Source organism: Aotus nancymaae, unplaced genomic scaffold, assembly GCF_030222135.1.
Source record: "Aotus nancymaae isolate 86718 unplaced genomic scaffold, 86718_ANA_hifiasm-v0.15.2.pri h1tg000057l, whole genome shotgun sequence".
NCBI classification, from domain to species: domain Eukaryota; kingdom Metazoa; phylum Chordata; class Mammalia; order Primates; family Aotidae; genus Aotus; species Aotus nancymaae.
In genome coordinates this window covers 36,815,973-36,830,027 of record NW_026988471.1, presented here as the reverse complement: position 1 = coordinate 36,830,027, position 14,055 = coordinate 36,815,973, and the positions used below count along the sequence as shown (strand labels likewise).

The window sequence follows — 14,055 nt, the reverse complement described above, 5'->3', positions numbered from 1 at the left end:
CTCGCATATCCCTTTGCCGTCAAACTCCCTAACCTGCTCCTAGTCCTAGACAACTACTGATGTGACTATAATTTGCCTTTTCTAGAATTTCATATCAATGCAATTAGGTAGTCTTTTGTGAGCTTTCTTGGCATAATGCTTTGAAGAGTCATGCATGTTGTTATGCTGCTAAAGCTGCTATGAACATTCATACACTATTCAATGTGTGAGCATATATTTTTATTTCTCTTGGTGAATACTTAGGAATTGATCATATATTTATTTATTATTCACATATTTCCATCGAAACATATGAGTTTCAATTGCTCTATATCTTTGCCAGTACCTGGTATTGTCATCTTTTTAATTTTAGCCCTTTGGGTGAATATATAGCAGTCTTTCTCTCTGGTTTTAATTCTCATTTTTCTAATAACTACTGATAATCAATATCTTTTCATATGCTTGCTTGCCACTCACAGACTTTCTTTTGTTAAGTAATTGAAATTTGATCTGGAAAACAGTCAAACATATGTGGAAACACTTCTACTTTTCTTTTCAATTTAATTTTACACTATAATTGGTGTTGGACAAAATGCTTTAATTAGCATAGGTAACGTCAGAAAGACTGCCTGGCATCCTGGAGTAAGAGAAAAGCTCTGTCAAGTCCTGTTGAAAGTTCCAGCGTGTCTTGTTGCATGGCCATAACTAACAGTTTATTTTCAGAAAGCAGCACTGAACTTTGCTCACGCTGCTCATCCATTCCCTGCCAATTCCTCTTATTTTAAAAAACACATTATATATAGCTATTTAATATTCTGTATCCCATAGTTCCAAAATCTGAAGTCCTTTTAGATCCACTGCTGTTTTTTTTTTTTTCTGCTGGCAGTCATTACTTTTGGCTTGTTTCTTGGCATAGTCTATAATTTTTGACTGTGAACTTATCATTGTTGGGACACTTTACAAAGCCTATCTAAAGGTATTTTCCTCTACAGAGGATTAGCATGTGCTTACTTCCCTATGGCATGAAGATCAGAGTTCATTTTGAATTAAAATTTCTTTCTTGGGCCTTTAAGCCTAGATAGGTAATGTACATTCAAGCTCCAGACACTTGTGAGGTTGGGTAAATGACTTTTAAATCTTAGGAGCGTTTCCTTCTTTCAGCTCTATCTTCCCAATAGTTAAGGCTGAGAATGAATTTTCACTGCTATAAGCTTCTGCTGAATAAATTTCATTTAAGTTCATCTTTTTCCCCCCCTGGGCATTGTGCTTTTTGAGTCCTAGATACACTGTGGCAGTCTTCAAGCTGCTCTCTGCTCTGCTCAGGTCTGTAGTTCCCCCAACCCCAACAAAGGTCTACAGATCTAAGCTTTAGGTTACCAGCCTTGGTAAATACCTCTGACTATCAGGTGGTTTCAAGGCTGTTTTACCAGTCCTTGGAACTGGTATTCTTGCTTTGTTTCTGGCCTTTGGCTGTTCTCCTTATCTTTTTTTTCTATAGGTTCTTCCACTGATCTGATTAGAAACAGACATACACACTTCAAACTAACACACACTTTAAGATATTGTGTGGCCAGAAAATTTTGAGTTCTTTGGTCTGCATATGCTGGAAACAATGTTTACACATTTGCTCACACTTGCTTTGTTACCTTGAGGGAAGCTGATTCCCCCTGATGGAAAGAGTTCCAACTTCCTCTCCCACAATTCATATTCATTATCTAGACTTATAATTTGTAGGCAGTAGAGCATACTAGTTAAGAGCAAAGATTTCAGAAGCAAACTGCCTGGGCTGAGTGTGGTGGCTCATGCCTGTAATGCCAGCACTTTGGGAGGCCGAGGTGGGTGGATCATTTGAGGTCAGGAGTGTGAGGCCAGCCTGGTCAACATGGCGAAAACCTGACTCTATTGAAAAAAAAAAAAAAAACCCAAAAAACAAAAACTAGCCAGGCATGGTGGCACAAGCCTGTAATCCCAGCTACTTGGGAGGTTGAGGCAGGAGAATCACTTGAACTCAGTAGATGGAGGCTGCAGTGAGCTGAGATCACACCACTGCACTCCAGCCTGGGTGACAGAGCGAGACTTGGTCTTAAAAAAAAAGAAAAGAATAAAGAAACAAACTACCTGTGTTTGAATCCTGTTCCACTACTTATTAGCTGAGTCACCCTGGGCAAATTAGAGAGTTTTTGAAAAAGTGAGTGAGCTACAATATATAAAATGTTTACAGCTATATAAAATGCTTACAGTAGCCATGTACATGTTAGTCATTATTACTACTGCTTTTCATATTTTTTTTTTTTGCACTTTTTCTCTACTTTTAGTGAATCAATCATTTAAGCAACAAATACTTGTAGAGGCAGCTTATTTTAAGTGCAAAAAAACCTGAGCTAGATGCTAAAAAAATACCAAGAAGTATAAAATGTGGACTCTTTCCTTGAAGAGCTTTCAGATAACTTGGTATCAACAGAAAATAAACAGTAAGTAAAACGTGAGTTGTTGTAAGGTAATACAACCTTAGCAACTAGTGTGCTTAACAGTACAATATTCAGAAAATGAAGACATCATTGTGTATTTTACAACATTAAGTAGATCATAAAAATTTGAGTGTTGTAACCATTCTATTATTTGACTTTGCAGTCTTACAACTAGGAAAAAATGAGAAAAACAGATGATATACCTTTATACCTTTTTCCTTAACAAAATGTAGGTTTTCTTCATATGTAACACAATAAAAAGAGCATAAATTTTGGAATTAAATTTGAATTTCAATGCTGCCTCTTTCATTCACTAGTTAAATGGGACTTTGGGAAGGTTCTTAACATCATGAAGACTCAGATTCTTACTCGTTAAAACTGGTATAAAAATAACTGCTTCACAGCACTGTTTTAAGGATGAAATGCAACAAGAAATATAAAGGACAGAATCCATATTTGGGTACAGCAGCAGGTGTTCAATAAAAGCAAACTTCCTTCTTCATCTCTAATTCTCTTTCAGCTGCAATGAAGAAGTTATCTCTTTGCCTACCCTAATTTTATCATTCAAAAATGGCATTTCCCTTTCATGGTAATTTTTTTCACACATTCTTAAGATATATTTTCACATTCTGTAATTTTCTATAAACTAATAGTGTCATTTAAGACATGGATCAGCTGCTTTTATTTGAACTGTATCTATATGTCACATATCTCTTCCAAATTAAATTCCTTAAAAGCAAGGAGTGTTTTATTCATCTCTGGCCAGTTAGTAGTTAGCACATAATTTGTGCTCAGTATACACTATTTGATGAAAAAAAGTCCTCCCACAGAACTGTGAGTAGTGTACCTAGATACAGGGCATGGGTGTGGATGGTTGATCCCAACCTGAGACAGCCACAAAGGGAGGGAATGTGATTATTGCAAAAAGAAATGAAAAAGCAGGAAAGAGAAAGATCACATATATATAAAATGTGACATATAACATACACATATATATAAATTACAAGTTTATAAATTATAAAATACATATGTTATAAATTTTAAAATTATAATGTATAAATTATAAATTCAAATAAAATTTTAACATATGTATTATACATTAAAATAAAATTTATATTGCTATTAAAAATTCTCCCTAAATCAGGCACTGGGTAAAAATAAAGCAATGAATAAGGCACTGAAAATGTATCCTATAATCATAGTATATTCAAATAAAGTTTAGAAATAAAGGCATTCAACTTACAGTATAACAGTATCTTCCTTTGAGGTAATATTGAAAGGGTTCTTCTGGTAAAAGTTTGATTGCTATATCTAGATGTTCCTGAAAGAAGCATCCAAAGGAAAATGATCTCCCAAGTTTCAGATATTGTCAAATGGAACTATGCCAAAGCCTAGTAACCCAAAAGTGGTTTTAAAATGTTGTCTCAGTCCTCCCCATCCCTATCATTAATACATTGAGATCTTATCAATAATTAAACTACCAAAATGATTGCTTACAACCAGAACCAGAACTGTGACTAGATTTAATAATTTAAATTATTTAAATTAATGTGTAATTTAAAGCCAAAATACTATTATAAAAATAGAAAACATCAAAGTCATATGTTTGCCTACCCATGACTTGACTACTGAATAGTTACTGATTCTGAGGTGAGCTTACAACTATGGAATGACATGGAATGGGGGATAATGGCAGAAAAAAATAGCAGAGCTAGATGGGAGAGAAATCTATTCCTCTGGCATTATCAAATGGTTATAGAGAGCTGGAAAATAGGGAAGAACTGTTTACTTATCGCTGTAATTATTGACGTTGAGGGGTTATGTACTGACCTCTGGAGGCAAATAATACATTATGTGTGTGTGTATTACTCACTGTATTCATCTATCATGGTAAATTTAAATCCTAGATTGGATCCTGCTTTTCCTCCACCAAATCAATATGCAGAGATTGTTAACTACTTAGTGCCAGTTACACTTATGATATTAGTAAGCTTATGATCAAAAGGCTAGTTCTTTTTTTTTTGAGATGGAGTCTCGTTCTGTTGCCCAGACTGGATTGCGGTGGCACAATCATGGCTCAATGAAACCTCCATCTCCCTGAATCAAGTGATTTTCCTGCCTCAGCCTCCTGAGTAGGTGGGATTACAGGTGCCCACCACCATGTCTGGCTAATTTTTGCATTTTTAGTAGAGATGGGGTTTCATCATGTTGGCCAGGCTAGTCTCGAACTCCTGACCTCAAGCTATGTGCCTGCCTCAGCCTCCCAAAGTGCTGCAATTACAGGTGTGAGCCATTGCACCCGGCTGGCTAATTCTTAATCTTTGAAAAAGCAATACTCATCTATTCTGTGACTTCTTTCAGATTAATAATAATCTTTAATCACCCAAATAATTTCTTTTTGTCTTAGTACTATTTAAAGAATATCATTTCATTTTCTAATGTTTAAACAAACAAAAAAGCAAATTTCCAGAGCTTAATCTGTTGAATAATCTGGTTTATACCTGTTGATGGAACATATGGCCATATTAAAGCATTTTTAATATTAAGAAATACCCTTCTATAAATCTGGATCTGAAAAGAAATATTTTTTAAAAATACCTTGAAGAGGTGCCCATAGCTGATTTTGTTTTGTAAACCCTCAAATTCAGATACATAGCCACACAAAACTGCATACCTGAAAAGGATAAAAATAGTCACCATTGTGTACATTTTTAATAAACTGCCACCAAAGCATAACATTAAAAGAAACTCTAAAGCATTTATTAATATTTAACAAGAGTATTCATATAAATATGAGGGCCCTAACAATAACAAATACTTGACATTAATGTGAGGTCAGTTCTCTCATCTATAACCAGGGATACTAACAATATTTACATGAATACTGCAAGGGTAAAATAAGCTAAAACAGGTAATGTGATTAGAACAATGCCTGGGATATAGGGAGCTTCAACAAATGTTACCTGCCACTGTCACTATCATCATTTTTAGAAGGAATCTCAAAAGAAACTGTCAGAAAAAGTCTAATCACATTAATTGTTAAATTAGAAAAAATATTGTCAACAGATTTATAACATTAAAAACATTGTTAAAGTCAACTTTAAGGAATTTATTCTCTCCTTTAAAAAACTTAGTTTCATGAGCTCCTTTAATATCAATGAAAATGCAAATAAATACTATGATTATAACAAAATCAAAGGTAATTTTAGAGTATGCTTTTTTAAAAAATTTCCCCTTCTCCCTCAACCCTTCCTGGAAACACTTTATTACTAGAATAGTGCATCCCATAGGTCATTACTTGTTTCTACTGGGAATATGAAATTTACACAAATATTATTTGACTATAAGTTGCATGCAATTTTTGTTCAGCAATTTGCTTATTTACTGGAAAAACTGCGGATATGTTGTTTTTCACATTCAGAGCATTTCTATCTCTACAAAAATCTTCAGAGTATTTCAAAGTGTTTTTGTCTAAGGTAAAATATCCATTTATCCAAATATTTCAAGAGTAGGTATTAATTTATACTTGCATTGTCATAGTAACTAAGATGAAAAATATAATTTTGGATGTTATTTATCGCAGTCACTTCTGTGAATACATATAACTTCCACATACGAAAACCAGTGAACAATTTTAATTTGGAACAATAAGACCATTCCTAGACACAAAAGATGCCATCATTTTAGTATTTGTGTTTTTCATATTTTTTTGGAATCTGCTTCTTTAAAGTTTAAAATACTATTCATCTTTTTATGTATCATAAATTCAAAGGTACCTGGTCACTTTCTCCCAAAGGGTCATTACTTCTTTTCTGTCAATCAATTCTACCTATGTTTGCATGTGTATATGATTTTTTAAATACTGCTCATTTAAAATACATAATTTTATGCTTTATTTCTCAAACACTCAGGTTGACAGAAATTCTGAAAAAGTTAATTCAAACTATGGTGTATTACCTCCATCTAGAGGTCATTCTAACTACATACGTTTTGACAAGAACACTGTATTTTCTTTGCATTGATAGTGAATATATCCTTAATAATTGATTATCATACTGTTTCAACAACCACTAAAACAACTCCATTAATTTTCCTGCAGTATTTCTGATTCAGCACCAATGCTGTTTATACTACGAAAAAGCAGAGGCAGCATACTGTTAATGGAAAAATGATTAGGTAGATAAGAATACAAAACTGGGTTCTAGTTTCTGGTTTTCCACTTATTGCATGGCTCTGATTACTAACCAACACACACCCATGTGTGCGCACACACACAGAGTACCTTGCTTACCCCATCTACAAAGTGAAAACAAGCTGTTCTGTGAACCACAAGCTATAAGACATGTGGATACAATTTGCAAACAGTAGAGCACAACAAATATGTAAGACATTACTTATAATTAAGGTCAGGCTTATTTGGCCAACAAACTCCAAATCCTTTGGTGACTTTATTCTCATTCTCTTGATTCCAGAAGTATTAAATACTTTTTGTCAGAACAACAAAAACAACTGAATCTTATAGAAACCATATATAGCTTTAAAGTTAAAAAGCCATTTCATTTTAGAAAAGACAGAGATAAAACCAAGTCATTAAAATGATCTTCATTTTTCAATCATTCCTAAATAATATTAAGCCTTTATGAAAATTATTCTTAAAGATTACATCTTTTGTTTCAAACTGAAGGTTTATAAACCATCATATAACACTGTAAACCATGGGTCTGCAAACTTTTGCAGTAGGGCCAGAGAGTAAACATTTTAGGCTTTGGGGCCAGACAGTCTTTTGCAACTACTCTGCTGCTATGCAAAAATGCATGTGTGTGGCTGTGATCCAATAAAACTTTTTTTACAAAAACAGGTAGTCGAATTCATCTGCAGGCCACAGTTTGTCATTCATGCTGAATGAATGAGAAAATATCTTATTAACATATTAATAAACTCAGTTTTAATTCAGTTTTAACATACTTAAAGAGTACCCAACAGAATAAAATTTCAACATTTTATTACAATTAATTATAAAATCAGGCCACCTAAATTTCATCCATTGCTTTTCAAGTCAAAGTTTAAATTTCTTTTTTCATTCCATCAAACATCTACAATTTAATTTAAGGAGAACTTTTGCAGTCAGTAGGATATAGTATAAGAATTAAGATTAAATTGACATTTAAATTTCTTAAATTTTAATCAACTGAGATTTTAATTTTTTTTTAATTCAAAACTGATAGTAAGAAATTAGGTGAAACACAATTGGATCACTACTCTGTGTGTGTTTTGATAAGATTTAATCTTGGGATTAAATGCTAGGGTTATAAACAAAGTGTTTCGTTCTCAACAAACAGTGAAAGAAGATGAACAAAGAGATATAACCAGATTAGTGGAAGACAGACTGGGAAACCCACTAATGGAGAGCTCAGCATAATCTATGCTCACAAGATACATTTCAAGGTACTTACTGAAACCCTCAGAGAAAATTCAACATGGTTCCTCTATGAAAATTTGGAAACTCACACTGATAAATAACCTCAAATTAAGGATTTACACCAAATGCACATTTTAAATGTGATTCTTCATAGGTACAGATGCATGTAGGAGAGAAGGAAGAGGACAGGATGGGGAAGGAAGAACAATAGAGGACAGGGAGAAAGAAGAGTAGGAAAAGGAGAGGAGGGAGCAGAGAAGGGGGAGGTAAGAAACAGGAAGAGTCGGGGAGGAAAAGGAGGAATTGAGAGTTCAAAGCAGGACTTGGGTGTTCTTTCTGCATTCTAATTAGGCTAACCAGTTCCCAAATGCCTCCATTATCAAAGATGAAGAGAGAAAGGCTTGATCACCACAAATTCATTACAGTTACTACTAAAAGTAAAAGAACAAAAGTACTTTAACATGTATGTTAATTTACTAGTGTTATTATGTAAATTAGATGATCTAGGTAAACCTGGCTAATATAAAAAACAGCCAAAACCTTCTGTACTAGGGAAGTGATCTTGAAAATCTGTACCAAACTGCTATCTGGAAAATTACCTTTTTCCCTAGAATTCTGGCAGAAGCACTCAGAGTACAAAACAATACTTTATCTATCAGGTACTCCAATCCCTAAAGCAAGATTCTCTACTACCCATGCGTGACATACTAAGAAATTATTCACAGGTTCTGCCAGATTTAGCCCTTCACTCTACTCCAGGCTATATAAGAGAAGGGAAAGAATTCGCAGGAGGGAGGAAGAGACTGGGAGTGAGGATTTCTTCAGGGTTGGGGTGCTGTGGGTTCCACCTTCTACCCTCTCATGACAGAGGGCAAGTGACAGGCTTGCATCTCATCTAAAGCCATCCGATGGCGAAAAGTCTATTCATATTTTGGCAAGTGTCCCTTTGAGTCTGGACAAATAAAATGTTACCAGATTCCTGCCCAAGGAATTTTAAGTGAGCGTTTGTGAGTGGAGCTCCCCCTGCTGATAGCAGAGTGAAAAAACAGGTCTCCTTTGGGAAAAAGGTTTGTACTTCAGATTTTGGTGGGGCAAAAATGAGATAAATGTGGACCTGTGGATAGGGAGCCATTTTGAGAGAGATTTTGCCTGAGTGCCCCTACGTCATAGGGATGGGAAATAAAACAACTGCAGAGAAGGGTGGATTTCTGGAAACTTAGGGCTGAGGAAAAGGTCATACATTTATTATTGTATTTTCCCACTATCTGAGTTACCTGCATTGCTGGGGAGAAAAAGAAACCAAGGAAGTACAAATGTAAAAATGCAACTATAAGTAAAAGGAAGAATAATAACTAAAACAATATATTTCTACTTGTGTTTTATAATAATTTATATTTATAAAATAATGTTTACATAAACATACAAAGGGTCCAAACACAACACGATTAAGAATGATTTTTTTTTGCTCTAAGGATATTTACCTATACCCATCTAACTAATTAAATTCTCTTTGAGCTTTTTATATCATAAATGGCTTTTCCTTGATCTGTGGAATTTGTATATTATGATACATCAATGCTTAAGAAATGGTTGATGTGCTTTTCTATATTTCATTTAGAAACATGCCATCATTTTAGTATTTGTGTTCAAATAAAATGCTATACTGAACTAGATTTTATTATAATTTATCGTCTTCAAAGCCAGTAGACTTGGTAGATTCATTCATGAATTTTTCAATAAAAGTTTCCCTTAAATATATTTAAAAGAATGCATAATAAAAATGTGAATAAACAGAGTAAGAACACTTACTGTGCTATTATATATATTTTTCAAGGAATGTCACTGACAGATTAAATGTGGGCCAATAATATTTTGAAAAATCCATTTAATTTAGAAAGAGGCAGATTAGAATTTAAAAGACTGATAAATCCTATATACTTACCACAGATGACAATGTCCATTCATGGGTGCTCTATTCACCGCTCTTTCACTTAAAGTTTTTCCTGAAAGATAAGAGTACTTACACTTAGTATCTTCAAGTGAGTTGGTAGGAGGCGGATTCTTGAATTAAGTCAATGCTTCCCAAATTTCTTTAAATATAAGATTCATATCACAGTACTTCAGAAACATATTGCATATACTCACTTTGAGTTTTATCAAAGAATTCTGTACTCTCCAGTGATCAGATCTTTCCTAAGCATAACAATCTTAAAACATGCTATTATAAGAAATCTGTACTTCTTCCTCCCTCATGCTGAGTCCCAGCATTCTTCCACGGCTGGTCTGAGCCCCTGCCTTGCTCTCAGCTCCAGTGTCATTACCATTAACAAGCACTTACACCTTATACACTGAATATAATTGGCTGCCCCTTTATTATCTTTTCCATAGAGTAGTTCCTTAGTGTTACGCAGCCTTCATCATATTTATGCCTCTCCTCTCCCTCCTCTCCTGCTCACCACCCTCCATTTTCACACTGTTCCTCGACAAAATAATTTTGAATAAATATTTCTTAAATGGATAAAGGAATTCTTTTACATTTATTTCAATATCTGAATGAACACATCTGAGCCTTTTTTGACTCCTTTCTCTTTGGCACTATAAACTCCTCTCTTTTTTTTTGGATATATCCTATTTGAATCCTATGCTTCATTTTTGCCCCTGAATTCCCTTCAACCTATTGCTTTCCGAATTTCACCATCTAAGACATTAACTCAATTAAACTCCTATTCCATTTAAAAATAGAGATCCAGATTGATTTTACCTATGGGAAACTGTAACTTCCATAAGAAAGACTTCCCTGCATCAACCTCCATCCTCTGCCATCATATCCTTCTTTCTGCTACATGGGCTCACAAACGACCTGATCTGTCTGTCTCTCTGTCTGTCTGTCTGCCTATCTGAGACAGGGTCTCGCTCTGTTACCCATGCTGGAGTGCAGTGGTGGGATCATAGCTCACTGCAGCCTTGATCTTTTGGACTCAAACAATCCTCCTGCCTTACTCATGTGTTATTTTTAGTAGAGACAAGGTCTCCCTATGTTGCCTAGGCTGGTCTCGGACTCCTGAGCACAAATCATCTAGCTGCTTTGGCCTCGCAAAGTGCTGAGATTACAGGTATAAACCACTGTGTCCGGCCTCTGTACTCTTCTTTAATTAGAACTTATTTCCATTCGTTTTTGTATATGTATGATTATTTGAATGGTGCTGCCTCCCCTATAAAGCCATAAACTTCCCGGTAGTCTGAAAACACGTCTATTTTTCTATCTTATTCTTACTTTAGCACATAATACCCAGGGTAGGGCAGGTACTTATGAAAAAAATGTATTTAATATTGATGAATGTTGGAACAGTTTACACAGATATACTTTGATTTTCTCAGTAGATATGAAAATAAATCCCCTTGTTCTCTTTTGTTATATTTTTATTTACCTTGAAATTAATACATCTCTTCTCTAGAATTCTGTTTTGTATACGGTCTTCAAACTGGATTGCTACAGAAAAACTCCACAAAGCTGATGATGAATATGCCAAAAAGAGGGGGATGCCCTCTCATCCTCCTCCCACTGGGGGGAACTAAAGCACAGAGGTCATTCAGCAAATAAATCTCCAAGTGGAAAAAATATAATTACAAGGAGTTTGGTAAAACTTTCTACTTGGAAACAAAAATAACAGAGAACTAGACTGGGAAGAAATGTTTCCTGCTGTGTCTTCCTCTTGCTATCTTTTCCAGAAGAAAAGACTGGAAAAGAGAAGCTTTTGGAATAAATGAAGAATTAAAAGGATTTTGATGTCAAAGTACTATACTGACATTCAGAGAGATGGCGGGTAGGGGCTTTTGCAAGAACACATTTGACATTCAGTGAGAGTCCAGGTGAGATACAAAAATAACAATGTGACATTCTGTCTATTTAGTTGTTCTTGTTGTGATGAAAAATTTCAAAAACATACAAAAAGGTATAGATGACAGAATAGTGAACAACCATGTAATCATCATTCAGCTTAGACAATTACCAAACAAGGTTTTTAACAAGGTTAATCTTGTTTCATCAAGTTACATTTGGAAAAAACATTAAAGTCTGAGAGTTTATTCTTTGTGGTCCCTGGAGTTCTACATTACAGGAAGTAAGATGTGTTACTTTAACTGTGGTTGACAACTGCTGAAGACACTTCTCCTCTACCTGTTATTATTTCTCAAACACTGCCACTACATTTCTTGTCTATGTTTTATAAAGTTAAAAGGTGAAATTTGAGTGTTTTCAGTTACTTATTCTAATATACTCAAATATTTTTGAAGAACATATACTTTAGTCCTAAAATGCCTTTCTGTTCTGTGAATTTTTTTGTACCAGAATATATTAAAACAGATTAAATATATTGGTTTTAGCTAAGATAATTTAGCTTTAGTTAAAATTCACTAGTGATTTAGTATAGATCTTAATGGCTACTTGAGAATTATCTTTATAAAATGCTTACCAATATTAGCATAATGTTTCTTTTCTTGTGTGTCTGTAGATAGTTCATACATGTCTCCATAAGCACGAGCAAATCGCCACATAAACTCTATTTCATCTCTAAACTGAAAAGAAAAGATAGAGTTGCCTGTTAAATTAACTTGGTAACTCGGCTATTCTATTCTTGTTTTCTTTTCTTTTTTTTACTTTAAGTCCTGGGGTACATATGGAGATTTTGCAGGATTATTACATAGGTATACACATGCCATGGTAGTTTGCTGCCTCCATCCCCCTGTCACCTACATTAGGTATTTCTCTTAATGTTATCCCTCCCCAATCTCCCCAGTCCCCTGCTATCCCTCCCCTAGTCTACTCTTGTTTTCTACTGCAAATTTTTAAAAACTTGGGCAGGTAAACTGGTATTTACAGATTCTTGAATCTATGTACATGCATATCTCAGTGTGAAATATTTTGGAATCCAAATACTCATGCTAATAAATATGACCTAATGTAGTGTTACATTCAGATCTTAAAACCAATTAATATTATCCAGACACTAGCTCCATCTATGCAGAGGAGACATTTGATAGGTACCAAAATCTAGAAATTCTTCCTGGGCTGTGGCATCTGTTTCTTCTTTTCCTTTCCAAATTATCTATTATCAATAAAACGAGCATCCCAGTTAATATCTGTAAGTTGAAATGCATATACTCAAAAGAGCAGTAACTGTTTTTACTTAAATTACCTAAACATAATCCTGAAGATCTATCAAGTTTTAGATAATGTGTTTAGAGTTGCTAAATCCTTAGACAAATAAAGTATTTATTTCTCCTTGGGACACTGCAAACTCTTTTAATTTTTTAGTGGTGGTGGTGAGAGCACTGGACAGGCTTTTCTTTTCTTGTTCAGGCCTAACATTAAACACTGCAAAATGAACAAATGACCATTGGCAGAAATAGCTTTAAATGCCCTTATCTGTCTCAAAGTATTTATTAAATATACAAATTAATCAAATTAAAGTAAATCTGCATAATTATAGCTCTGGTTCTCATTTTTATGACCTTAGAGTGTAATAAACTTTTACATTTACTTTTTAAAAGTTTTAGTTATTTTAAATAAAAAATAAATTTTTAAAAATTTTAGTCATTTTATAGAGAAATTTTACATCAATCATTTAGCTTGTGTGAACCATGACACAATTATTATAGTCATAACTGAATGAGATGGTGGGTTAAATAAAAAATTGAAACTATACAAAGTGCTATTGTCATGTCTCTTACCTTTTCTTTGTGGTCACAAAGTAGTTCAAAACTCTCCGACTTGCCAGACTCACTCATACGCAAATGATCTACCTTCTGAAGAAGGACATCTAAATTTAATTCCTCTACATGTGTGTTAAATGCCTTAGGGACTGGAAAACTCTGTTCTTCTGTGTCAGTATTAGCTGTAATATACCTAAAATCGCAGAAATAATAATAAACTCCTTTGAAAGTTACCTATAGTAGCCAGAGCAATGCCTTTAAAATGCAAGTCAAATCATGCTCCTCTTATGTTTGAAACTGCAGTGGCATCCACTTTCACTCAGGAAAAGCTCAAGTCCTAAAGCAGTCTACAAATCCCCGTGTGATTTGCCCCCAATCCCATTACGTCTTTGATCTCATTTCCTACCACTCTTCTTATTCATTCAAATCCACATAGTTCACCTAGCTGCTCCTTCAATACTCTAAGAATATGCCTAC

The 14,055-nt window shown here is 34.3% G+C and overlaps 1 protein-coding gene across 3 annotated transcripts in view; it reads right to left on the bottom strand.

Moving 5' to 3' along the window:
• The window catches only part of LOC105733180 (regulator of microtubule dynamics protein 2), a 75,328-nt gene that overhangs the window by 23,175 nt on the left and 38,098 nt on the right, over positions 1 to 14,055 (bottom strand). For all 3 annotated transcript variants that reach the window (XM_012475480.3, XM_012475478.3, XM_012475479.3), the window contains exons 3-7: positions 13,597 to 13,771; positions 12,339 to 12,441; positions 9,809 to 9,869; positions 5,046 to 5,121; positions 3,691 to 3,768 (exon numbers count right to left, since the gene is read on the bottom strand). In XM_012475480.3, coding sequence (XP_012330903.2) covers positions 3,691 to 3,768; positions 5,046 to 5,121; positions 9,809 to 9,869; positions 12,339 to 12,441; positions 13,597 to 13,771 — 493 coding nt within the window. The remainder of the gene's footprint in view (positions 1 to 3,690; positions 3,769 to 5,045; positions 5,122 to 9,808; positions 9,870 to 12,338; positions 12,442 to 13,596; positions 13,772 to 14,055) is intronic.